General features: G+C 41.0%; 1 protein-coding gene across 1 annotated transcript in view; it reads left to right on the top strand.

The window, feature by feature from the left end:
* The window catches only part of LOC308498194 (uncharacterized protein), a 294,791-nt gene that overhangs the window by 7,779 nt on the left and 259,386 nt on the right, over positions 1–27,626 (top strand). The window contains exon 4 of the mRNA XM_081049730.1: positions 27,411–27,493. Within this exon, the coding sequence (XP_080905856.1) occupies positions 27,458–27,493 (36 nt within the window). The 5' untranslated portion in view covers positions 27,411–27,457. The remainder of the gene's footprint in view (positions 1–27,410; positions 27,494–27,626) is intronic.

The raw sequence follows: 27,626 nt of genomic DNA, 5'->3' as shown, positions 1-27,626 counted from the left end.
GAGGGAAAGCTCAACAAAGAAACAATGGATTCTGCTGCCGTGTTTCCCGAAAATAAAACCTAGCTGGACAATCAGCTCTAATGCGTCTTTTGGAACAAAAATTAATATAAGACCTGGTCTTATTTTGCAACAATATAAGACTGGGTCTTCTCTAACATAATATAATATAAGACCAGGTCTTATATTAATTTTTGCTCCAAAAGATGCAGTAGAGCTGATTGTCTAGCTAGGTCTTATTTTCAGGGAAACACAGTAGCATTTCTCTCTGGGAGAAAGCTGCCGCTTCAGCCCTCATCCTAAGCCACACAATCCAATTCCTGCCTGTATGGCTCTGGCACCTTTCAAGCTGCTGCCCCAGCATTGGAGCTCGGCAAGTGAGTCCGTCAGCAAGTAAGTCCGTGAGCAGGACCTTTAAGAGGAATTCTTGGGACTCCAGCTGCCCTCTGTCTCACTCAGTCACAATCTCCACTGGTTTTCACAGCTAGACGTTGTGGGGACTTCTCTCCCCATCACTGGAACCCTGGGCTGGGGAGCCTGGTGTGGGATTGGGACCCTTGCTCCTCTGGGTAGACCTCTGCAGCCGAGATATCCCTCCTGAGTTTTAACCCCCACACATGGGTGTGGGACCAGCCCTGTTTTCTGTCTCCACCCTTCCTACCAGCCTTGATGTGGCTTCTTCTGTATATCCTTAGTTGTGGGACTTTTGTTCAGCTAGAATTCAGGTGATTCTCAATGATGGTTGACCTGTAGTTTGATTGTAATTATGATGTGATCATAAGAGGAGGCAAGCACAGCGTCTACCCACTCTGCCATCTTGACTGGAACTCCCTGTGCACTACAAATTTTAGTGAACACTGCCAGATTGCCTTCTAAAAAGGTGTAACAACATTTGAGTGTTTGTTTCCTATATCCTTACCAGCATTTGATACCAATATTTTAATTTGTTTTGCCAATGTGTTGGATAGAAATGGTATCTTGTTTGAATTTGCATTTCTCTAGCAAGACTGCATGGCATAGTGTCCAAAAGCATGGACCTAGAGCCAATTGCCTGGCTGTACTATTTACTAACTATGTAACCTTAGCAAGTTACTTCTCTGTGACTCAGTTTCATCATTCCCATTGAAAATGGAAAAATAATAGTACCTGCTAAATAAGACTATTATTGGATTTGAATTAATATTTGTAAAGATTTAGGACAGTGGCTGGTTTTCGGAATAGTGCCTGACACATAATAATCACTCTATGAGTTAAATAAAATAAATGCATTCAAGGGGTATTGAACATCTTTTTATGTATTTATTAACTGTATTTTCCTGCTAAATGTGGATGTCAGAATTTTAATATTTAGTGTAAAAGGTGATTTTTTTTTTTTTTTTTACCTTTTCAAATCAGATCACTCCCAGGGAAAAGCACAATAATCCCCACCCCACCCCCCCCTTCCTCCTCTGAGAGAAATACTTCACTGCTTGGAAATGTCGGATGCATGGAAGGATTTTGCTGAAATATTTGAATGAGAAGGAAAATAGAAAAGCTTTGAAAAGCAGAGATTTTTTCTAAATAAAAGAACATTCCAGAATTAACCCTTACTAATATAAAAAAAAATGCCTTGAATTTTTCTAATAGGTGGGACATCAGTTTACCTGGACAGAGATGTAAATCCATTAGGGCTTTTCAGGGAGGGGGAGGGAGAGAGAGAGAGAAAGAGAGAGAGAGAGAGAGAGAGAGAGAGAGAGAGAGAGAAATGAGGCAGTTGAATGCCATTTAATTGCCATGGGTACAGTTTTACAAATAAAAAACCATCATCTGATATCTTGGATCACAATATAACTTAGCCTTTTTTTGTTGAGATTACTAACACATACCTCTCTTCTCAATTGGTTATTTTTCACTTGAATTTGTCCTCTACAGAGAATCTTGTATTATTTATCAGTCACATAAATCTAAAAACACCCAGCATCAGGCTTGCTTAAATGTCAGAGACAGCTATTTCTTGTGTTCTTCCACTCAGCTTCTATCAGCAACATGCTCTTTTTGTGTTTTCTCTGTATCTTCAGTGTGATGGAAAGATGTTCTTTCATCAGGCATTGGTTTTAGTCTGTTTCAGTCAAATCCAAATTTGAGCAGTTATATTCCATTTCAGAATTATGAGAGAGGGGGAGGGAGGGAGAGATGGGGAAGAGGGGGGACTTTCCCACAATGACATTTATGCAGTATTCTTAGGCAACATCAAATTGACTTTTATTGAACCTTAGAAGCAATTGCAGACAATGAGAATGCTTATAGAAATAACACTTCCTGCATAATCTCAACTTCAAGCATTTTGATATGCTACCACCATCTCTTATTTTTCCAGCTGATTCCCCCTGTAGTACTTGGGCTCCAATAGCTCTTCCATCTCACCTCCAATCCTTTGACCTTATCAGCTTTGCACTGATCATTATCTCTCCTCATGACTTTACTTTTCTCCTTAACTCCTTTGCATACACCTTCAACTCCCTTTTTCCCTTCTTTTTCCATCACCCTACTCTGAATTAATGATCACAAACCTCAAGTGCGTCGTGTGGCCAGCCAGTCTTGCAGCATTTCCCTAGTCAACTCATTCCCTCCCTCCTCGACCGTCGTCTCATACCTTCTCCTCTCCCCTCCAACACCCGTCCCTACTTCTCACTTTCAACTCATGACCTAACTTCTTATTTCACTGAGAGGATACAAGCAATCAGAAGAGAAATTCCACATGCTCTCACCACCAAAGTGCATGACCTAGCTGTACCTGTACCACAAACTAGCTCTTGCTGCTGTTGCAGTGGGTGAACTATCCCTGCCCCTCTCTAGGGCAGTCCTTTCACTTGGGTGTTAGATTGAGCGCATCCCACAACCTGGCTTATTCAAGGCCAGCGCTACTGCAGTTTTACATTCTCTCTCCGGCATGATCAGGTTCTGCCTCCTTACCTGGTCATTACCGTGGACATACAAGCATGCTGCAATAGCCCATCTTTAAAATTGTTTTAATATATGTGCTAATCATAAGCTATATAAACAAATTGATATACAATCATTTTAATAAGGGAAAATATAAATATGAAAAGGTACAAAGCATGAAGCTGGCTTCTTTCCCTTAATGAAGCATAAAACATTTTTTTCAAAGCTCAAAATTAGTGACACAGTAAATAGACATTCTATAAAATACCCAAAAGCAAACCTTGTTAGTTGTTATTTTTGGATAGACTCCAAAATAAAGCAGAAATAGGAATTATTACCAGGTTTCTGTGGAAGAATGAATAAAATGAATGTTGATGGGCCACAAACTTCTAGTAAATTTAGGAAATCATATAACCTTTATATAGATATGTTAAAATTAGTTTGGAGTAGTATAGCTTAGAGTCTCTCATTCTCAAGAAAGTATCAGGAAGATCATATACAAGATCTTAAATGTGAAGCTATTTAGAGCACTAATAAACTATGCACATATTGCCTAAGGAATATGAACACTTCTGTTTTTCCAAATTCTTAAATTGTATTTCTCAGCACTGATAGGATTCATCACCTGTGAGGATACAGGAGACAGATGGATAGTGGCAGATCGCCTCTGGCAGTCCAGGTCACTGGGCTCATTGGCTCCTCTCATCTCACCCTGCTGGAGTTTCTGAAAGCATGATTTACAGAGATACGTGGCTACTCTGTAAATGGCTGTCAGCCCCATAGCCGACTATGTCCTGTTAGACTTCAAGTCTCTCGGAGATACACCTTCATCTGGGTGACATCCTCCGTCCCTGACACTGAATACTGCAAGGACATGCATGGAATCCTGTGTTTCCTTTTTGAAGCCCTAAGCATCTGAGCAGTAAAAATATATGCAATTTCAGTTCCATAATGCCTGTCTCTATTCAGAAACAAGATCTCTGATTCCTTAAAAGACAACAAACCATAGCTGCAGATCTCTCTGATTTTCCAGTAGTCACAAATAGTAGCACCCTTGGTTCCCTGCCACACAGAGTCCACCCTAAACCCCCAGGGCCAGGAATTTATTTGCAACAGCACTTCCCACTAGGAGACAGTGGTGCTTTCTGGGGATTAATTCATCCTTGTGTCACACTGTACACGTCTTGGACATCCTGGTCCAGGACCACTGTGGTTCTTCCACATCAACCTGGCTGCCAAAGCTCTATGTTTGCATACCAGGAAATTACCAGCTTTTCAGTGTCAATTGCATAGCCACTCTGAGAACAGGATGTCACTTCAGTAACATGCCCTGGCTACAGACTATTATTTCATGTTAAAGAAACACCTCCTTTGACCTCAAGTCACCCTCCAGCTACTCCCACTTATATAATCCCCATTACAGTAAAACTCAAAAAGTATTGTGTATGTTCTTGTTGTCACTAGTTTCTCTTCTCCCATTTCTTTTTCTTGAACCCACTCAAGTCTGACTTTTCTTCCCCTGTGCCATCTCCATTTTGTCAAATCTAGCAACTGATATAGTTGATCACTCCTTCCTTCTTATAACACTTTCTTCTCTTGGTTTCTGAAGCACTGTGTTTCCTGGTTTTTCTTCTAGTTCCTTCTTTGACTCCTCTTCCTCTTTCTGGTCTCTTAGCATTGCAGTGCCCCAGAGCGCAATCCTTGGGCCCCTTCTCTTTTTTCTGTCCACACTAAGTTACTTCCTATGTGATCTCAGCAGCCTCATCCATAGGGCCGACAGATAAAATATAAGATTCCCAGTGAAATTTGAATTTCAGATAAATACCAATAATTTGTTAGTCTTGTAATTTTATTTTCTAAATCTGGCAGCCTTACCCATCCAATCTTTTCCTTAAGGATTCCCAAATGTTTATCTCCAGGCTAAAACCCTCTCCTCAACATTTTACAGATGAGAAAACGGAATCTTGCATACTTAATAGCCTCAACATCTCCACTTAGATTTCTAACAGGCAGCTCAAACTTACCATGTCCCAAACAAATCTTGATTCTCTTTCCTCCCATCAAATTTATTCCTCTTATGGGCTTCCCCCTCTCTGGCAACAGCATCACCATTCTCCCAGCTGATGTAGTTATCTTTGACCCCTCTTTCTCACTCGCTGCACACCGAGTCCATTACCAACCTCCAGAGACAATGTCTTCACACTATAATCAGAATTCTCATTTCTGCCACCTCCACTGCTACCACGCTAATCCTAGCCACCATCATCTCATTTGGACTGTTGCAGTAGCCTCCTAATTGTTTTCCCTGCTTCTACCCTTGCTCCCCTCCCACAATGGATACTCCACAGAGGAATTTTAAAAATATATAAATCAGATCATGTCACTGCTCTGCACTAAAACCTGCCATATCTTCTCTCTTCTCTGAGTAGAATGCAAAATCCTTAACCATGGCCTTCAAGAGTCCATACCGTCTGTCCCTCTGTCACCTCCATCACCTCACAGGCCTCACTGTCCCCCTTACTCTCACCGCTCTAGACACACTGACCTCTCGGCTCATCCTAGAACATGCCAAGCACCCTCTGGCTTCCAGGATTTCTTTACTGTTTCCTCTGTTTGGGATATGAACCTCCATCTATCTGAATGCCTTGCTGTCTTGCTCTGTTCAAGCCTCAGAAGCAATGTTACCCGAATGAGAGAAAGGCACAACCACCACCCTAACACCCCTCCTCCATCATGTCCTGTCACCTAAGCCTGCTTTATTTTTCTTCATACTACTTACCACCTGGCATGTTTATTTCTTGTCTGTTTCCACCCCCTCCCACAACTAGATTGTGAACTCAGTGAGAGCAGGGCTTGGTTTGGTCACTGCTGGATATCTGGGGCCAAGAAAAGTGCTTACGATTATAATTGCCATCAATATTTGTTGAACAAATGGCTGAGCTAATTAATAAATGGAAGAGAAGAGATTTATTATGTAGGTTGTGATGAAAGAAATGATCTTTTCTTTTGTTGTATATCTTTTTTTTTATTTTTTATTAGTTTCAGGTGTACAAGACAAGGTAATACTTAGACGTTCATCATTTATATCCCTCACACTGTGAACCCCCCTCCCCCCATCCACTATCCCTCCGACCTCACACCGAGCCATCACATTATATATATAAAATTATAGTTGGCATTCATTAATGTTTAGCTTCTGGTGTACAATGCCATGATCAGGCATCCACAGTATCTCTGAGGTGGTCTCCCAAATAGGACACGTGTCCATCGGATACCCAACAAAATCTTTACAACATTATTGAATAAGTTCCCCAAATTAATTTTCAAAAAACCCTGAGGCCATCTTGTGGTTACCAGCTGCTTCCTACTCCCTTCACCTTCCCCCCCCCCCCCCCGCCCATCTAACAACTCTCGGTTTTTTCTTTGTGTCCCCAAAACTGTTTCTGATTAGTTCATTCACATATTCTTAGTTTATTCGCATATAAGTGAGATCATATGGTACTTGTCTTTCTCTTTCTGACTTATTTCACTTAACATATAATGTTCTCTAGATCCATCCATGTTGTTGTGTATCTTAATTCACCTTATAACCTAGATATATCTCTTTTTGTTGGCTTAATTTTTCAGTTATGCAAAATGGTCGTATCAGAATAGCTCTTTGCCTTCCCCAACAAATCAGTAAAAATCTTCCATCATTTATAAAGATTCAAGTAGAAGAGAGCGATGCATATTTCAGTAAAATAATTTACAAGATCAGGAAGTGGGAAACTTTAAACCAAATTTAAGTACAAAAAGTTAGTTGAGTATTTGCCCTTACAGCCTTTTCAGAAAGTATACATGGCCCTTGGAACAATACATTGTCTTAGAATACAAATTTTAGAGTTTCCAAAGAACTTTTATTTAGAATCATAATGTCCATTTCACAAGAGGGAAACTGAATCTCACAGAGATTCCAATGTAAATTAGAGATGGAGCAACCACTGGGGCATGGCTTACCAGCCTTAGTCCAGCCCAATGAAACAGAGGTAGCGCCTTGGAAACTGTTCTTATTAGAATCACCTACGTTGACCATGAGTCTGGAAAAATGCCTTTCCCATGGTAATTATGAGTAGGGCTTGGGAGAGTGACACTGCAAAATAAAATTGAGAATTTTTGTGGAAAAATTGAAAGAACCAATTCAAAGATACTTTTATTTTGGCTTCCATTTTGCTTATCTGTATCTATTAGTCTCGAGTTTATTTCATATTTTTTCCATATTTTTTGTTCAAGAGTAAACTATTTTTATAGATTTCTTAATCTTAAATAGATTTTGGGACTTTGGAAGCCTGTGATCCAGAATATACTTGTCTTAGTCCAGTTGGGCTGCTGTAACACAATATCATAGACTCAGTGGCTTATAAGCAACAAACATTTATTTCCACAGTTTTGGAGGCTGGGAAATCCAAGATCAAGGTACCAGGAGATTCAGTGTCTGGTGAGGGCTGTCTTAATGCTATGTCATCACATGACAGGAGGGGCAAGGGAGCTCTTTGGAGCCTCTCATAATCCCATTCATGAGGGCTCCACCCTCATGATTTAATAACCTCCCAAAGGCCCCCCCTCTCAACACCATCACATTAGGGATTGGGTTTCAACACATGAATTCTGGGGAGACTCAGACATTCAGTCTATAACAATACTTATATTATTTTTTAAAGATGTAACTGTCATAAAATCACAAAATTAAAAAAAAATTATAATGAAATATTTTGTAGATCCTAGAAGGTCCCAAGGTCTCATTTTAAAAAGCACTTATTTACTATTTCCTCCTCATGGTAGAATATAACATATCCTATATTATAGGACAGGTAGCTGATTTAGTAATAAGTTTTACAGCCTGTTATTCAATTTTTCATAAAAGGAAAATGGCTAGTACTTTACCTGCTGGTACCTGCTCTCCAATCTTTGATTTAGAAAAAAAAAGTGTCATCCAAAATCAGTTTTCAAATTGGACCTGCCATGTTTACCATTGCTAGCCTCTATCTTCCTTCTGGCTCTTTCTAAGGAAAGAGCACAGCAGCAAATGTGATATGAGCACCCTCAGAAATAGATTGGTCAGAAATGTAAGCTAAAATGAGAATTCAGTTTCCCCAAGACAATGTTTCTGCTGGCCTCTGTTTTTTCCACCTCCGACATGGCTTTAAATTTCTACCTGTAGGAAATGTCAGAGAGAAGTGGGGTTGTTTAGGGATTTTCAGAGAGGGAAAAAGCCTTAATGGGGATAGTTGAGAACCATCCTTTAAATAAGCAGCAGGGTCTGGCTAGAGAAGAACTTAATAGATGTTTCTGCCAAGTAGCAGGAGAAGGGCAGAATGTCTATTCAGAATCATATAATGGATGATGCTAGAGGGAAAGTGCTTCTGGACAAATATCTTTTGGAGTTTTAGAGTGTTTACTTTCTGGAGTATTCAGACAGGAGATAGAGAAGAAGCCTTGCTTCAGTTCTCTTACTAATACGTGGTATTAGGGGTCTTAGTTTTTCATTGCCCAACAAAATATCACTCAAATCTCTATGCATTCTAGAGACACTTGTGAGTGGTGGTGGCCAGAGGGATTGATTAGGAGATGGTATGAGTGACAGCTAGATGAATAGAGTCCAGGGAGTGCTTGCCCTAGAAGGCTTAGTGGCTGTGGTCCCATCTGTTGTGTATAAGGAGGGTCAGGGGCCACGAGGTGTCCAGAGAGCTGCCTGCCTATCCAGAGAGAGGCAGAGTAATTTTCAGAAATAAGACATTAAGAGGTTGTTCAACATCCTTAATAATGAAAAATACCTTAGACTTGTGTAATGCTTACTGTATGCTAGGTGCTACTCCACACACTTTACATGTATTCACTCGTTCGCGCCTTATAGCAGCCTATGGGGGAGGCAATATTATCATGGCTTTTTCGCACAGGAGGAAGCTGGAACACAGAAATGTTCAGTAACTTGCCCAAGGTCAAGTAGCTAGAAACTGGCAAAGCTGAGATTTGAACCCAGAAAGTCTGACTGGAGTCTGTGGCTCTTTCACTTCACTACACAGCCTTAATTCCGATATCTCAGCAGTGGCTGGTTGCTCCAACAGCTAACCAGTTCTTCAGAGTCACTGTCTTGAGCTAGATAACAGGACTGAGGGTGGGCTGAGGGGGTCGGCATGGGGGAGGCAGCAGCATGAGTTAAGGAAATAAATACTGGAGATAATGGTGAGATGGATGTTGCATCAGAAAGGAGGACATCTGAATGGGGTGAAGGTGCTTTTTGCAAGACATTCATGGGCACTCTGTCTATACAGATACTCATGGGAATAGCATAAAGAAACCAGCTAGAGTTAGCTATTTGCAGCTTATTGTCTGATCTCCTTTAGGCCCAAAGTACATGAGTTAGTGCTTATTTTTATGGTTGCTGCAGAATTTCAGATAGGAAATCCTTAATGTGTTACAATCTGAGTGGAAAATGTTCACATTTTATGCCTTGCTAAAATCACTTCAGGTCATTGGATGTTCTGATTCTGAAAAGGAACCGGATGTTCTCAGCATCTTTTGCTTGAGAAAAGAACGGGTTAGTCCCAAGTTATTTCCAGTTAGATTTTATAACATTAAGTCTTTCTGCCATTCGGTAAGCATCAAGTACTAGTTACACAACTGAGACCCTGTCACTCCAACAAAATACGTGTTATATGGTCCGTTTATCTATAATCAGCTTAGGCTTCCAGACCAGATTGCCAGCCATGTTGTACTTCTAACGTTTTCAAAACCAGTTTGGAGTTAGTCAAGGCTGATTGTCTATGTGATTGACACTAAGGACCAGAAATGAAGCTTGGTACTTCTCTGTGGAAATAACCGTCTCCTTCCTCTCCTCTGCCTCCTCTTCTTCCTCAAACACCAACAAATATTTGTATGGTGCTTTACAGCTGACAAATCATAGCACATGATGTTGACTTTGCTTTGCTTTTTTTTTTTTTTTTTTTTTTTACTGTTTCTATTTTCTGTTGAAAGCTAATATTAAATTATTGAAAGTTCCTTTGTCTTTTAAAATTGTGACGGACATATACAATTACCAACTCTTATCTGAAATAGTTAAACAATAGTTAAAGATATGACAGCAAAAATTAGGTCAACTGACTTGGACAATTAAGTTACAGATATGGCCTTTGGATATTATAACAAATAAAGAACAAAACCAGGCTTTGTAAGACTGATAGGAGGGTAATTCCACATAGGTAGTCTTTTTAGATTAATGTTATTTCTTATCAGAAAATTCATCTTAAGAGTACCTACTAAATTGTGATAGTAGATAAAAATAATAAATAAATAAGATAATAAAATTAAGATAATAAAATTGCTAAAAATTTGCCTTGAAAATTTTTCTAGTAGAAATGACCTAACTGGTTAACAAGTGGGATTGGGAATATGATAGCTATATACCTTATTTTCAGTTCTTGCTGAAAACACACATACTCAAATATTGTTTCTTGATTTAAGATGCTGGGCAAATAACTTGGTGTCTATGTGTGTCATTTGCAAACTGGCACTGTCTGACCTGACCTCTAAAAGAAGGTTGCTGCTGAGGGCCAGCTGATAGGAATGCTTATAAAGAACAGCCAAAAGTGCAGTGCTTATGTAAATGCTAAACACCAATGATAATGTTATAGATTGGGAGGGAAAGTATGCTGCCTCCTTTGACTAACTGAGCTGTGTACAGTTTGACCTCCAGGAAAGTCATTTTGTTTGTTGGTATGTGAGCAAGCATGCATGCATTTGAACTGTCACAGAATATAGATTTAATAATTTTCAACTTGCGTTTTTATTTTTATCTCAATGTCTTTAATAAGAGTTTTTAGATGTCAAATTGGTGACATATTCAGATTTTTAAAATGAAGGCATTTTCCTGCCCACTTTGTTTCCTTCTGTATCTGAGCTTAGATATATGGATAGATGAAAACACAGTTTTTCTTGTCATTAACCAACTTTAAAGGCAACTTCAGTTTAATAGGCTGTTGTTGAGTGCTCCCACTCCAGTCAGCCTCTCACTGCTTGAGCGCAGGCAAGAGTAATTCACTCTCAGTGGGAAGCAGAAAGGGCATGTACTATTTTCCTAAGAAACCAGAGTGAAAGCTGTGTGTCTGACAGGCAGTGATATCCCCCACCCCATCCCCAGGGGTGGCTGCGTAGCAAGTCTGTGGAGAACATTTCCCACTGTTGTCACTGAAATGTGTGTATTTCTTTCCCAGAGGGACTACTCCCTGGAACAGTCTTCCTGGTGTGACTGTCCTCCCAGTAAGAGCTCATCCTAATTTTGCATTCATCTGTTACTTCCTGGAAGAGGGTCATACACCATAAGGAAGAGCAAGGCTAATTGGAGCCAAACCCCAAATATTGTAGGAAATGAGGATCCGGTTTCCTCATGAAAAGATCTCATTTGAGAGAACTCGGTTCGCACTTAGAAACTTAATTGGGCTGTATGATTTTGTTTCTTTCAAATTTTGCAACATTTGGTTTTGTTCCACAAAAAATACTGGGAAGCCGAACTGTGGAGAAACATCCCATTTCTCAAATGCTTTTAAAGTTAAGACAAGATTTGTCTGGCAAAGGCATCACAGTGTTTGGCAGTGTCCAAAACTGCCTCCTATTTTTCTGTCCTTATTGGAAAATACATCTAGGCTCATAACCTTGACTCTATAGAAGTCATTATCCATTGTTTCACCAAGATCTTTTATGGAGAAATGTTTCATCTATTGTTCATTTACACTTGGCACTTGGCCTTGGACACCACGTGGAGAAAGTCGTGAACCTTAATTGCAGTATGGAGTCTGCTATGAGTCTGTACCCAACCTGATCTTTCATAGCATGCATTCTGCTTCACAAGATAATTCAGTGAGAAATTTCTCAGCTAGTCATAGTTTTCTCCATCATCATGGATAGATGTAGCCTCTGGTCTTTTCAGTCTGCCCATCTATCCTCTGCGATTAGGGCAAACTCCTTCAGTTTTCATCTAACATTCAAAAGTAGCTAAAACAAATGGCAGCATCTCGTCTTCCAATTCTTGGAATACCTACAGCTGGCAAGGCACTCTCTTGGGTGCAGAGCTCACCACTCTTCTGCAGTGTGAAGGAGAAATAGAGGAAACATATGCAAATACATATGCATATACTTCTCCTGAGAGCCTTCGTGTCTTTTCTCTCATTTATACCTCAGTGGTTTATCTCTTCTGAATGTGAACCCACAGAATAGAGACAGGATCTAACTGTACATTGTGTAATATCATTGCTGGCATTTGATATGTTGCCTTTTACAAATAGTAAGAACTATAAACCAATTTTTGGTGCTAGCTAGAGCCTTCTTAGGAAGAGGAAGAAGGAGCTAGAGATTTTATTAAGAGTTTCAAAAGGCCATGGAGCTCTCAGAAACCTTCATTTTCCCGGCATGTATCTTTTTCTCCTTTCCCCATTTTGGGTATTATTTGATTTACAGCAATAAGCAGGAGGGAAGACTGTCTCCACCTGTGTAAATTCTTCTGGGTGTGGATAGAGGACATGGTTTCTAACACAGACCTCATGGAGTTTCAGCTTTGATGAATGGTACTATGATGAGCTCTTTGATCTTGCTCAATTTGTAGAGATCTTTTCCAGACACATGACAATAAGCACACTCAGCAGAAACAGCCTCCAGACTTCATTTCCCTCTCACCCAGGGAAGCTATCAAACATGCCCTTTCATCTCTTCCACTAAAGCCAGATTGTGCCTCTGACTTTCACTTGCTGAATTGATATTAGGACTCTAAAGTTCCTCACTCTTTGCATTTTTACTCAAATGAAGCAGCTGTTGCTGGACTTTTGATGAAATTGAATGAAATGAGACTCAAATTCAGTAAGTCCCTAGAGAGCTATGGTGCCTGGGGAGGTGTGAAAGGGGAAGAGTGGGCAGGGTACCTAGCAAAGCCCGGTTTTATTTCCACCCACTTCTGTCTGCGTTTTTCCTAGGATAACAAATCCCAATGCTGAGCACAACTGCAACATAGAGGGTGAGATGCGCAACTAGGACACAGAACTGCCAGGCTGAAGGGTGCAGATAGGACTAAATGCAGGAAAAGAGAAGCGAGTGACTGGGTAGTAAGGCAATAAGTGCTAATTCTAAGGTTCAGAAATTTAGAGCATATCTACATGAAGAATATTTCTGGGTTAAATTGAAAAGGAAACAAGAACAAAGATTTGGATATTTTATCATATATGTAGTTTCAAACTTCTTACTCAGAATGGTCTTTCTGGACATCTTACTCATGTTGCTAGGTCATAGGATTTAATGCTGATGGGAGAGTTCAGTTAGCAGGACATTTCCTAGAAAAGGCGCACACCAGATCATACATTGTCAAAGAAGCTTTTTTAACAGTACATTGGGGGAATGTTTTTGATATAGGTGATAAAGGTGACATTATAGCAGCCCATTTAGATAGCAGCACTATCTAAATGATACAGAGAATTCACCCAAAGGTATGGAGTAAAAGGAGAGATCACTTGAAAAGGGCTGCGCAAGGAAGGCTTTGTGGAAGAGGTAATGAAATTGCCATATCATGTACCGACTGTGGGCATTTCTTTCTACATACATGATTTCACGGACTTCTTGAAAAAGAACAATTATCTCCATTTTACAGATCATGAAACAGAACATCAGAGAGGTAAAGTATTTTGTCCAAGGCTTTCCAGTTCATCAGTGGTAAAGCTGGAGTTTGAACTGAGGCAGGTAAAGCCTTTCTTTATGCCTCACTGCTTTCCCTTGGACTGGACCAAAAAGATGGATGCAATTTAGTTATAAGGTAGAGAAGATTATGAGGAGCACTGGACCTAGGGAAGGGGCATGGCCAAGGAGAGGGAAAGATGAATGGACACTATTCCTCACCACGCACATCACCCTGCAATAAATGGAGAGTGAAAAGGAGACCAGCCTAATGATGAGTGTCCAGCCTAGATCCATCAACACAAGTCCCCTGACCCCAAATGAAATGTTCTTTTTAGCAATAAAACATTTTATTCCACAGTTGGAATAAAAGATAGTAAGTTTTAAAATGCAAAAGCATAATGCACTGTGAATGAATTTGCTGTCATATAAAAGAAGCATGGAGGAGGAGAGTTTGAAAGCCAAGGACACTAAACTAAGTCCTTGAAGCAAGACAGGGAGAAACAGAAGAAAATAGTGTCTATTTCCTGATTTTACCCCAGGGGTGGTGTGTGTGTGTGTATCTATTAGTGTGCAGTGGGGCAAAACCAGGGGCTCTCAGAGCTACTTCCTGCCCTGTTAGACTCAGGCCCAGCTACTCTTCAGGGGCAGCATTAATGGTTTCAGCTTCCTCTATATTGTCATTGGCAAGACTTACTATTATTTTCTATTACCCAACTCCTAAGCAGCTCACATCTCACTCTTTCTGTCTCTGGAAGCACCAGGCTGGCTAACCCAGGTTCTGCCATAGCAAGAAATGCTGAAGATGATTCTGACTGATGTGAAATTTGGTCACACGGACCAGGCCTAGCGTCTACATTTTCCTCTGAATATCTGATTTGCAAGTCTCTCCCATTCCTGAGTACTTGCTTGCATGGATTGTCTTTCAGCTCTGAATAGCACCTAGATCCTTGAAATTCCCAGGTGTAGCTCTTACAAAGGCACAAGCTCTGCCCTCTTAGTCTTGTAGAACTGCTGGTCTGGGACCTGTAGTGGATGCCCACTGATTTTGCCTACCCTGGATCCTTTCCTCTTACTGGTGACAACTAGCCCTCACAGGCTGCCAGCAACTCTCGGTGAGACTTCCGGCTGTGGTATGTCCTCTCTGTGTGTGCATGCATGCTTGTTGAAATCTGATGCTTCTACCACACGTATGGATGCAAATAACTATAAAAGGGAAACTTGTTCCACTTACTTCTGGAAGTATAAACACTGCCAGAAATTCTGGAATTCTATCATGGTCCAGAAATGACAGAACGGAGTAAAGCCATCTACGCCCAGAGCAGCAGAAAAAGACAAAATCTTGGGAGCACTGGGAAAGATGCCCTAATGAATGTTTGCATATAATTGTTTATCAATCTTAGAAGCAGAGGAATATTTTTAATAAATGATTACTGTAATCTTTTAAGACCTAACACACACACACACACACACACACACACACACACACACACTGAAAAGCCAGGCCAATAAGATACACACACACACACACTGAAAAGCCAGGCCAATAAGATATTCCATTCAGGAGTTTAACTTTTGAACAGATTAACCCAAAATGAAATATAGTTGGAGTGACCTGAAGTGACTGTCCAATAGTCCTGCTAGTTGCCTTTATTTCTGACTCCTCTAAGGTCTAAGGGTCACCTTTTAAAAAAAAAATTTTGTGAACTGCCCGCATTCTCCCGCCCCCAAAAATAAAAAAAATTCTTTTTTATTTTTATTGTTGTTCAAATTAATTAGAGTCAGTTTCTGTTGTGTACAACCAAAGAACCTTGATCAGTACACATCCTTACTTATTTGAAATCACAACTGCCAAAGGAAGGGAGATAGTGGGAAGACAAAGCCCTTTCTCTTTGAGTCCTAAGAATGCTCACTGAGTGTTGGGATGGAATTGTTCTCTTTGTGCTCCCTTGAACCTGGACTGGCAGGCTTTCCTATGCTCTGCCATTCCTATGCTCTTCAACCTAGGGTTGGCCTTCTTTGGACATTCCTTTCCCAGGACAGCTTCCTTAACTTGCCACTGTCCTGCAGCCTACTTTGCTACTAAGAAGTTTATGCTTTCTGCCTCTGGTAGTTACCCTGAAAGTCTCCTAGATTCTCTATAAACTCCATGGCATGCTAAAGCAGGGTGTCCATTCTTTTTCCTGTGGATTCACTGTTTCAGGACCTCCTTAATCCCAGGTCCATAATCCCCAGGCAGTAGAGTAGGGCTAAAGGGGTGAGTCTGGGATTGGGACAAACCTGGGTCAACATCTCACTCCCACTGTTTATAGGTGACTTTACCTACTCCTTCAGAGCCTGTTTTTACAGAAATAAATGCTATTCATGACTGCAGAAACTCAGACTGCTCTCTGTATATTGAAATTGGTATATATTGAAGACAAAGTTTTCTGGGCAAAAGAGTGGATAACTCAGTGTAAAACCATCAGTCTCTTGGGAGAAATTACTCTGCATGGGCTCCAGAGATGATAAATTTACTGGTGTCATCTTTATATGTATAGAAAATGTCACAAATAAGAAAACACAGGCCCAGAGAAATTCAGTCCAAAGAAACACAGCTAATTAGTTATAAAACCGTATCTGAAATGCGGCCATCCTAATTCTCTTTGTAAAGCAGTATTCATGCTGGAAGTTGCCTTGGACATCGCCTCATCGGCATGGTTTTTGATACATTCACTCTAGTCCTGAGTTCTGTCACTGGAGAGATCCTCCCACCTATGATGGGAGGAAAGGTCTGCATCCAGAGGGAGAGTGAGCTTTCCCCAGCATACAAAATATTTAGGATGGGTCCCTGCTTGGTTTAGTTTATTGAATCAGGAAAGCACATGTTCTCTGGAACTTAGTCTGAGTACTCTCCAGTGATTTTTCAGGGCAACCCTGGTGTTATGGCTTTCATATCCAGCCAGCAGGGATAGTTCAAAGGGTTGGCCTGTGTCTAAGAAGAGACTGGACATTGCAAGGGTGATCAGGTCACTCTGTCCCTGCACACTTGAGTCAGCCAAGAGATACCCACAGCCCCAGTGAGCTGGTCAAGCTGCTCTGCCAGCTTCTTACCACTTAACCAGTCCAGGCAGGCTTCCCCAAGCAGGGGAAGGACTGCTGAGTTACATCAGACATAGATAAATCAATACAAACCAATTCCTTCACAAAAGAAAACCTAATTAGTCACACTGCTGTCCAGATCAACTGCTTCTCTCAGCAGCTGACACATTCCAATTCCAGCATACAATGACACTCTAACTCCCATTAATGAAAATACACGTCTATTTTGTTATTGCCAAGTTTAAGACTTGCCAAATTTGTTTTCTAAAATCCAACTATTAATGGAAACTTAACTGTGGTCTTAAAAGGGTCTTCGAAGTTTAGAGAAAAGTCAGGCTTTGTGTTAGAAAATACAGTAAGTTCACAGAGGTTGATGACAATTAGAGGAGGGTTCTTGCTTGCTTACCTTTGCAAGAGGAAGATGCAGAACTGGGGGTGAAAGGGAGGGATGTGACTCCATGGCACCCCCTGGAAGATGTTGTAACCCAACTCTACTTTCTGAGAAGCACAAGCACTTCCCACAGGCCTTTCCTACTAATAGATGATTGTGTCATTGGAGGAGCCCAAAAGAAGTCAGAGGCCACCTGATAAGGGAAACTCAATTTTTCATTCATTCGTCATTCACCACTCTTCCCAGTGACCCTGTCAACCAAAGAGACTGCTTGCTGCCTTGTAGGGCCAATATAGAGCACTCATTTCCACACGGCACTCAGATGTTGTGAGAGTAAATTACCTATGAAAGGTGGTACCATAGACAGTTGAATGTATGGGCTTAGAATCAAACTGTCTGGGTTCAAATCCTGCCTCTGCTACTCACTAGCTGTTTGAACAGATTATTTTTCTATACTTAAGTTTCCTCACAAAAATGGGGCTGATACTGTATTTTCTTAGATCTAAGAGGCCACCATTCCTTTAAGTAAACTAAGGAAGAAAAATTGCCGGTCAAGGCATGACACAATATTAATTGTCAAAATCACCCATTTTATTGATATTAAAATATTAAAAAGATATATTATAATTGAAGAAATAGGATAGAACCTATCTCATGGTACTGATGTGAGGACTGACATAATTCATATAAATACTTAGCATTTTGTCTGTCACAGACTAAGCTCTAATAAATGATTACTATTATTTTACTACCAGAAGGTGGTAGTTTGGGTAATTTCAGCAAATCATTTAATTCTCTGTGCTTTATTCTCTTCATCTTTAAATGAATTAGTAGCCATATGGTCTTGCCACCCAGAATTGGGAAGAAAAACTAATTAAAAACATTTTTAGGTTCTTATCAGCACTAAATGTGAAGCACTATCAACTCCTCCTGTTACTCATTTTCTGTGCTTAAAAACTGAAAAGGAAACATACTCTGTATATTTTTTATGTATGTAGTAATTTAGTTGGCATTCCAAGGCCAATTAAAACTTTCAACTTGGAGTATTTATATTTCTATTATAATTGTTGAAGAAGAAATTTTAGTTTTTTTCGTTATCTTTATCAATATAACTGATTTTTCCTGAATTGTTTTATCCTGAGTGGGGTAATTTTATGTTAATACAGTATTGCCATTTTGGACAAGCCTAAAGAAATAATACGTTCCTGCAAAATTTTGCATATTTGTGAATGCCCACAAATTTTAGAAGACTAGTAGAGTTAATCTCGTTTTTATTGGTTAGGTAAGAAAGGAAAATATATTCCAGATTTCTGCAAATGATCCCTCAACACAAGGGAGATTCAAACACTAGTCACATAGAGCCTTTCTGTTGGATCCCACTTTGAATAGCAAGGCGCCAGACAAATAGGGTTAACTGTTGCCTGAGAAGTTCAATTTAAGTGTCTGTTATGGAAACTTTAGTGTGAAGCAGGCATGGTGCTAAGTGTTAGAGATGCAAAGAAATGTAGACAAAGTTCTTGCCCTCTCAGAATTTATAGTCTGATAAGAAATGACAACACAGTGTGATAAACGCTATCTAGAAGTGACATGGGTACAGTGACTAATTCTGCCTGGATGAGCAAAGAAGACTTTAACGGTTGTATAGAAGTTTACCAAATGGAGAGGTTAGGAAAGAGTATTATCTGCAAAGAGAAGTTTGCAAAGCTAGGGGTGTCTGACTTGGACTCCTGGGTGATTGGAGGTGTGTCATTCACTGAGGAGGGACGTAGGAGGGGCAGCTACAATGAGAAAAGCACAGGGCTGAGACTCAGAAGACCTGGAGTTTGGTCTGAGCTTTCAAAAAACTACCTTTAAAAAGAATTAGATCAGGTTATTATATTATATAACATACCACACCCCGCTGTGCCCCATTTTCCTATGTTTATGGGTGTAAAATGGAGAAGTACACCAAATGACACAGGTCGTGTGCATGGGTTTAATTCCTGACCCTTACAATTACTAGCTGTGTGATTTTGGGCAAATTACGTAACCTAAGTTTTCTCATTTGGACAATGAGGAGTAGTACAATAATAACACCTACCTATGAGGTTATTTTATAAGTTATACATCTGGCACATAGTAAGCCCTCAATAAATGTTTGTTCTGATTTTTATTATCATCTCCATTATAAAATTCTGCTTTTAAATATTAATTCCTTGACACTTTTGGTGAGAGGAATATCATTAATGGATACATTTGTACTTTAATTCTAGGCAGCGTAGCATAGTGGTAGAGCATGAACTTGGAACAAGAACATAAAAATTTTAGTCTATATCTGCCACTCTCTAGTTGTGTGATCTGGGGCAAATTACTAACCTTTCTAAGCCTCACTCTGGTCATCTGCAAAATGAAGATAATGATAACATCTACCTCGTAGGGTTGTTATGAAGATTAAATGAGACAATGCATGTAGAATGCTTTGAGGAGTGCCAGGCACATATTAATGATTTTACAAGTATTTCTTATTGTCCTAGTTGTTATTACCATTGTTTTAATTTTTAGATTATAACCTGTTGGGAATGGGGTACTCCATAGAGAAGTAACTGCTTTTCTATGTCAATGATTTTGTTTAGACCACAGAGCAGTCCCAAGAGAGACAGTCCTGTATTTAGGCAGGTTATACTTGGTGTGTCCTGGAGGCCAGAGAAGCCGGGCACTGCGGCGAGCTTCTGAAATGTCTCCGTTGAATCAAATGGGATGTCTTTCTCTTCCAGATTCTGTGTGGGAGGCTTATACATTTGGTTTGGTAATGAGTTTGCTTTTTGAGCCAAAGAAGAGAAGAGAATAAAAGAAGGGAGAAGGCGTGAGAGGCAATCATAGAAACCTGGAAGCTTAGATCCTCCAAAATGAAAAAGGAGCCTGCATTTTTGCAGAAAAAAGAAACAACTAACAATCTCGAAGCTCATTATGATTTCACGTTGCGATAGCACAAAATGACAGTGATGTGACTGCAGACGCCTATTTTAACCATAAGCAGGATAAAGGGGTGGGGATGGAGTGTATTAGCAGGAGTGTAAAGATAACCTCCTCGCTTACACGCTGTGCAGACATTAGGGTGTGGAGGTACTGTTGAAGCTACTAAATCTCTCTAAAGAGCCGTTTCCCTTTCTATGGCAAATGATTGAAAAATCTTTGCTGTGTTTTTACTTCAACAAAATTCTTGGAACCTTTTAAGACATGTGCTCTCTGTAGTTAGAAGAATACCAACTCATCACTGTCATCCGAGAGGAAGTAGTGATGAATTCAGAGGGCCCATGGCCTTGCATAGCTCAAAATAGTAAAGTATGAAATCATCTAATGTTTTCCCGAAAAAAAAAAATTACCTTTGTGTTAGAGTGCTGTAGAAGATTTAAAAAATAGAAGCCCAGAAGTCCCTTCTATTCCCACTGACTGAAAGTGTCAGTTCTTTTGCTTCCCCGCGTGTCTGTGGTTACTACGATTATCACTATTATCAGCTTCCTTTGACTTTGTCATCTGGGAAGTGCAAAGTATCCTCAGGATTATAAGGGAGACAAAAGTCTAAATGGAAGAGCTAGATATTGGTGTTTGTCTAGATTAATTGCATAATTTGGAAACTTGGTATTTTGATCCCCAGGTATTAGAGGAAGTCAATAATTATTTAACTTAAACCTTTTTGATATACAGCATCCTAAAAGGAGTTTTGAAGAATTTCAGTGGATTTGAAGAATTAAAATTTTTTTTTGTGTTCCTTTAAAAGACAATTGAATTAACTCACTAAAATGTACTTCAAAATGATAGCAAGGGGCAGCCGCACAATTGCAAAACAGAGATGCAGCTCAGTAAATGTCATTAAGTCAGTCACATTTGTTGAATGCAAATGAGGGTAGGTAGCCTTCTGTATAGAAAAATGCAAAAGAAAGAAAACACTCTTTTTTTTTCCCCCCTCGAGGTGCTCACGCTATCTTTTGGCATCACTACTTTATAAGCACAATAAAGCTGAGGGTGGTATGGATCTGGTGCCCAGGGTCAGTGCCCCTTGCTGCGCCTTTATGACCTGGGGCAAGTCCCTTAAATCCTTGTAGGTTTAAGTTTCTTTATGGGAAAAAATGAGAGGGTTAGAAAAGATATTTTCTACTGTCCCTTTCATCTCTAAAAGTGTATGGTTCTGAGTGAATGCAAATTAACACGGTGTGAACAAACTACTTTATTCACTTATTTAGCCACACTGAGAGCAGCCGAGGAGCTAAGTACCGTAATGGTGATGTGGATGTAAAAGACAGGAACATTTGGTCCTGCTTCCAAGAGCCTCACAAAGAAAGAGGCAAGACTGACCAATAAGCAAATACAATGCACTGTGCTCAGTGTGACACCCTCACCCCCACTTCAGACTGAATCAATGGGAGGGCAGGGCTAGGCCTAGGACTGAGTGAGGCACCATCCAGGCCGTAGGATGTATTTGATAGGCCCATCAGGTGGAGAAGAGGGGAGGATGCCGCTTGCTGAAGGAGTAGCACTGACAAGTTACACACCCTGTGCTTGACCGGTCACCTCAAACGTGGATATATCGGTAGTGAAAAGTAAGGGCGACAGGAGAAATTGTTTGAGACTTGATTGTGAAGAGCCTTCAAAATCACTCTAAGAATTACTGACTTTATCCCAGGGCACTGGGCAACCGTGAAGAATAGGAGACATGATCAGAAAGTTCACTCAGGTGGCACTGGGAAATCTGAATAGAGGAGGGAGGATGGAGGAGAGAGGAAGCTCTTCGAGTACTTTGACAGTCCCTGGGAGCAATGATGAGAGCCTTGTCTAGGGCTGTGATGGTGGGAAAAGGGAGAAAGGAACACCGTTGAAAGATGGATCAAGAAACTGAATCAGTAGAATCTATTTATTCATTCACTCAACAAATTTTTCTTCATGCCCACTATGTGTCAGTCAGTGCACACCACAAAGTACTGCTAACATGCTGATGGGGTGTGGTCAAAGTGGAATGGAGTAAGGTGGTACTAGTTTGGGTGGGCTTCCTGGAAGAGGTGAGGTCTGACCAGGTTTTCAAAGGGAAAAAAAGAGATGTGGATTTGTAGAAAGAGGCAGAGGAACATTTTACTGCCAGGCCAAGGGCTTGTGAGAAGGCAAGAATGAGGAGATGACCAGCAGGTAGGCTTGACTAGCAAAGAGAGGTTTTTTGTTAATGCGGAAAAAGATGGAGAGATAGGAGGCATTTGGGTGAGAAGACTGAGAAGAAATATCTGAATTTGATGTGCTAAGCTAAGAAAATTGCTCTAGGTTTTTAGAAGGAGAGGAGTTATGTGGTATAATAGAAAAAATGATAAAATTAATGTTCACAGATAATGGGTTATTCTATTAACTACCTTGGTCAACATTCAAATTGCTAAATATCTCCATAGCTCATACTGTATTTGTATAGTTAGGATGGGAGCAAAAAAGGCATTTAGATGAAAACCCAGCTAAGAGACAACTACAGTCGTCAATTTGAAAATGTGTGTGACGAGCAAACCGTGGACCAGCCATTATATAGACACTGGGAACAAGAGGAATAAGAAATGACAGGGAAATAAACTTCCCAGCCTACTGGGCATGTGGAGGCAAGGATATCGTCTAGGAAGAGCTGGATCCAGTAAGTTCTCGCTTAACATTGTCGACAGGTTCTGTGACTTTGAGTGAAGACATAAAACAAAACCAATAGGACCATAGAACAATTGATATAAACAAGAGTTGAGTTCCTATGGCATCTCATCCATGTTATGACAAAATGATCTCGAATGAAGCAATGTTATCTGAGGGCCTGCTGTACTTGCCTTTACTTTCTTCCCTCCCATCTCACTCCATTTTACCTCTGGATGTGACCTTGCTGATGGTGGGTTTAACTAGAGAACTAAAAGGATGATGAGTATCCAGAAATATTTCCTATCAAAGGCATGGATTAGGTGCATACATACTTGAATAGCAATGCAAGTCTCAGATCTGAAAGGATTCGGCTTGGGTAGCATCATGCCACCCAGCCCCGCAGGTGCTTTGGGCACCAAGGGAAACTGCTAAGAACAGTTTTCGCCTGCTTTTGCTCTGGGTGGCTGCCCTGCTGCTTCTGGCATTTTTGGCCAAATAAATCAGGCATGTAACTTTATAGATTAACTGGATGTGGTTTCTCCCTGCCAATTTAAACCTACCTGAATGCCTCATCAGTCTTTGCCTCCGATGGATTTACAATTTAATAGGAAGATAGACATATAAACAAATAAATTACAATGTGACAAGCGGTCTAGACTAGCAGGGTGGTGAGAGGGACCTGAAATAAAACAAGGCACTCTGATGAATTTGGCTGCACCCTAATTTTAGGGTCCCAACAATTGATCTTCTTTCTGTTTCCTCCTTGTGCTGAGTCCTGACAAGTGGAGGTGCCCTGATTGCCCAGGACAGAATGTTCTTCCATGGGCTGGGCAGGCGCTTGAGACAAGGGAAATGTGATTCTTCTTGTCCCCTACAGAAGTAACTCTGGACTTTCCTGCCTTGCAGTTACTTCTCATCTCTCTCTATCCTGGCCCTTCTTAGGCTTCTGATCTGAGGGAAGCTGATTGATGAAAATAACCTTTCTTCGTCTTCTGTAGATGCTCACTCAGAAGTGAAGCATCAAGCTGGAGAGGCTGCAGACCTGGGCTGTGTCATTATTTAGATATGAAAATTAAGGCAAGCCATTTATCTATCTGGGTGTAATTTGCTCATCAGTTAAAAGGGGACTATATATCTTTTTTACTCAAAATGCTAATATGAGGATGAAATACTGCTTGAGAAGACAGTTTTGCAAAATACAGAATCACTAAATACAATATGCCATTTAATTATCAATCTTTCTACAGTTTTTTTCTAGCCTCCAGTATCTACTATCCATTTTTAGTTTAATCAGCTGCCTTAAAGTATTCTCCTTAAATTATTTCAATTTCAGTCAAACTGCTGATTGGCAACCATAACTCATATTCTTGCTGAGGGACACCTGAAGTCAGCTTTCACTCCCAACCAGGTATCCAAAGCTAGATTTATATTTCTTTTTTAAAAAAGGGAAATGAAAGCCTCAATAAAAAGGTTGTCTGGCAACCAGATAAAAGAAGGAATCTCTTTCAGGCCTTCCAAGAAGATAGAATGGGAGTCTTGAAATATAAATTAATTTTTAATGGTGTCTTGGAAAGGTGTTATTCTCAACCATCTGCCTCTCTTACCCATGTGCCTGAATATGATCTTTGCAAGCAATTAAATCATTGTGTGCCTTTAAATTGCATAAAAGTAGAAATATTTTAGGAGATGGAAGGGACCTCCATCTCCTAAATCTCCTTCAGAGATTTCCTGATTTATCCATTTATTTTCTTAAGAAAGGAAATGGGATTTAGAACAGGTGAAAGATTTCCCCTTGATCTCCAGCTTTTCAGTGCTGAGCCAAAATCAAACCTATGGTTCTTAACTCCCAGCCCAGGGTCCTCACCACTAGGCCAGAGGTGAGAGATAAGCACAAACAACTACACTTAAGGTGGACAATGATATTCTAAATATAGTACCATTGGTGGAAAGGGTGGCAGAGGCAGTCAAAAGTGGGTCATCACTTTTTGCCCACACTAGCATTTGGGCTGGAGAGTATGACACTTCAGATGTTTACCTTGGAGGTAAAATTTCTGCTGTGTTGAATTCAAATTGTGCCTATTTCACACAGAGAAGGGGATGTTAGTTGGTTTCCTTTCTCCTACTCAGGATTGCTCCAGTTATTCTGATCTTTCTGTTTTGCTTTAGGCCCTTTCTCATGGTTTGCCCCTGTGGCAAGTTGGTAGCTTTCCTACAGTATCAGGTTATGGAGAATAAGAGCTCCTAGCAGGAGCGAGAGTATCCTTTTTGGTCAAATCCCACTGCAGTGGACTCCCAGTGATTGTCTAAACTCCCTTGTTGTTAACACAAATAAACCCCACTTGAGTTTTATATGCCAGTGCCTGGGGTTTAGGAATAGTTATTTCACATGATCTCATCATGATGGAACATTTTCCCTCCATCTTTCTCATAGAAATTAGTTTATGATAAACCCAGAAGGAGTGGAGTCCACCTGTGAAGCAAGGGCCTGCCCCTGCCTCTACCTCTGCCTCTCTGTTTCACACGTGGGTGATATCATACACGGCTCCCCGTCCTTTGTAGTGTAGGATACTCCTGCCTCCTAGGGCCTCTTGTCTGGTGGACTCAATGGCCAGGAGGGTCTTCCCTGGAGCCTTGAAGTTCTTGCCTCGGCAGCGGACTTTCAGGGTATTATTTATAGCTACTATGTTTCCCCGAAAATAAGACCTAGCTGGATCATCAACTCTAATGCGTCTTTTGGAACAAAAATTAATATAAACCCCCGGTATTATATTATATTATACCCGGTCTTATATTATAGTAAAATAAGACCGGGTCTTATATTAATTTTTGATCCAAAAGACGCATTAGAGCTGATGGTCCATCTAGGTCTTATTTTGGGGAAAACACGGTAGTTAACAAGTTCTAGGTAGAGTAGGGCAGTGACTTCCAGGCTGGTGGAATTGAAGTGTTAAGAAGTTCTATGTATGGGGACTTCTGGCACACAGAATTAGAGTCCTGAAGCTGGAAGGGGTGTTAGGATTAGCTAATCAATGGAGATGGGCTTGGGTGTGAGAACATTGGGGTCTGGCAGCAGGATAGTATCAGTGGGAAGGCAAAGATTTGGCAGAGGTTAACATGTTTGCTCATGGAGATCTAGCAAAGCAGACTGGGGAAGAGGGCGGGAGAAAAGAGGGGGATTCTCTGTGGCCCTGAGAGGTGAGGTAACTTGGCTATGAACTACCCTGCGTAGTTCTCTTTCCTATGCCGCAAATCAGGCATATTTGTTTTCCAGAGCAACTCGTTTGAGGAGGTGAGGAGAACTAATCTTCATTAAACGAGTCAGGGTGAAGCCAGATGTTTGCAGCTAGAGTTGGGCTGTGTGACTCCTGCCTCCTGCTGCTGCCAATTTGTGCCTGGGTTGACCATCTGACCTTTTGACCACAAAGCAAAGCAGTGAAACATTCCTTCTGTGTACTGAGTGACTGTTGGTGGTTGGCAATTCTACTTATTCTTGTCATCTGCCCTCTGAGTCCTGGACCACTTGAGCACTAGGCATAGGAGCCCAGAAGGGCTCAGTGCACCTGCCTTATTTCAATTCCAGGAGAACGTGGCTTGGACACCGGAGAGAATAGACTTCACAGTCTTCCCCATCTTAATTAAATGTATGACCCCATCACAGTCCGGGCAGCGAGATTCCACAGGGATAAAGACACACTTTTAAGGCATGGAAAAGTCTGGAGTGTGGAGACTCCTGAGGCTGTTAGACAGGCTGGATCCAAAAGGAACCAATAAGAGCTAGTCACGTGCTCGGAACACTTCCCTCTATTGGCAGATGGGACATAAGGGAATGCAGAAAATGGGAAACAGGGAACAAGGTCTAATTTTAAGAGCTAGTGCAGAAATAGGAGGAGAAAGTAGCTCCTCCACACCCATCCTCTCCTTCTCGTGAAATCTGCTTTTCTCTGTACCTTCAACCACAGTTCCCACTTGCTGCGTCCCAAAGGTTGTCTTCTGCTTACATTGTGTGTCCCCTCAGCCCACGCAGTGCTGAACACAGTAGGTTTCTCAGAAAATCCACGTTCAGATCTTGGTTTACATCTTGGTGAAATAGGGACAGTCCATTTCAGCAAGTGGCTGTCCTGGGCGGGGTCTTCCCTGAGACGAGGATTTGGATGCCAGGCGTTTATTTGGAATGAGATGCCAGGAAACACCAGTAGAGGAATAGGGAAGTGAGACAGAAAAGGGAGGCAGCCAGTAAAGGGGTGTTTTCAAGCATGCACTCAGGCGACTGGAGTTTGTGTCCCCGGGGAACTCTACAGCCAGTGTACAAGGATGGCTCAACTTCTCCCAGTTTGAGCGAGGGAGCTGGGTGCAAATGTACCCCATTCCATCAGTCATCCTTTGAGGCTGCTTTTCTAGCACTTCCAGCCTGCGGTGCACGTGATATGCAATTTATGCTTTTTGGAATAAACCCAATATAGCAGTTAGGTGTGACCACCTACCAACTCACTGTGGTTTGTCTCTGCATTTTTTTTGTTGCTTTTGTCACAAGAGGTTTTCTAAGTACCCCCTCTCAGGCAGAATGTACTGCAGCAGTCTTTGACAGTTCAACCACTTGTGCTGACAACTTCCTCCAAGGAGCCGTCACCTCTTATATATATATGAGAAAACAACAGCTGCGAACAAAGCTCCATAACTAACTCCCTACCTGGATGATGTCTTTTAGAAACTGTCAAGAGCGAATGGCCCGTACTCCTTCAGAAGCCTCAGAAAATGCCTGCCACTGCCGAGTTGCTGACCTCATTTCAGGTATTGACTAGTTGAGAGTGAACTTGCTCCTGACAAGTTTCTCTGTCTCTGATTTGGGGTAGATCCTACCTGCTTTCTACTTGACCATTCAAAATGCTGGCAGGGACACTGGGACTGTCCCTTGAAGCTGGTG

The sequence above is a fragment of the Rhinolophus hipposideros genome (genome assembly GCF_964194185.1).
Source record: "Rhinolophus hipposideros genome assembly, chromosome: 5".
NCBI classification, from domain to species: domain Eukaryota; kingdom Metazoa; phylum Chordata; class Mammalia; order Chiroptera; family Rhinolophidae; genus Rhinolophus; species Rhinolophus hipposideros.
Note: the sequence above shows the minus strand (reverse complement) of the source record. Positions and strands in the feature narration are given on the sequence as shown.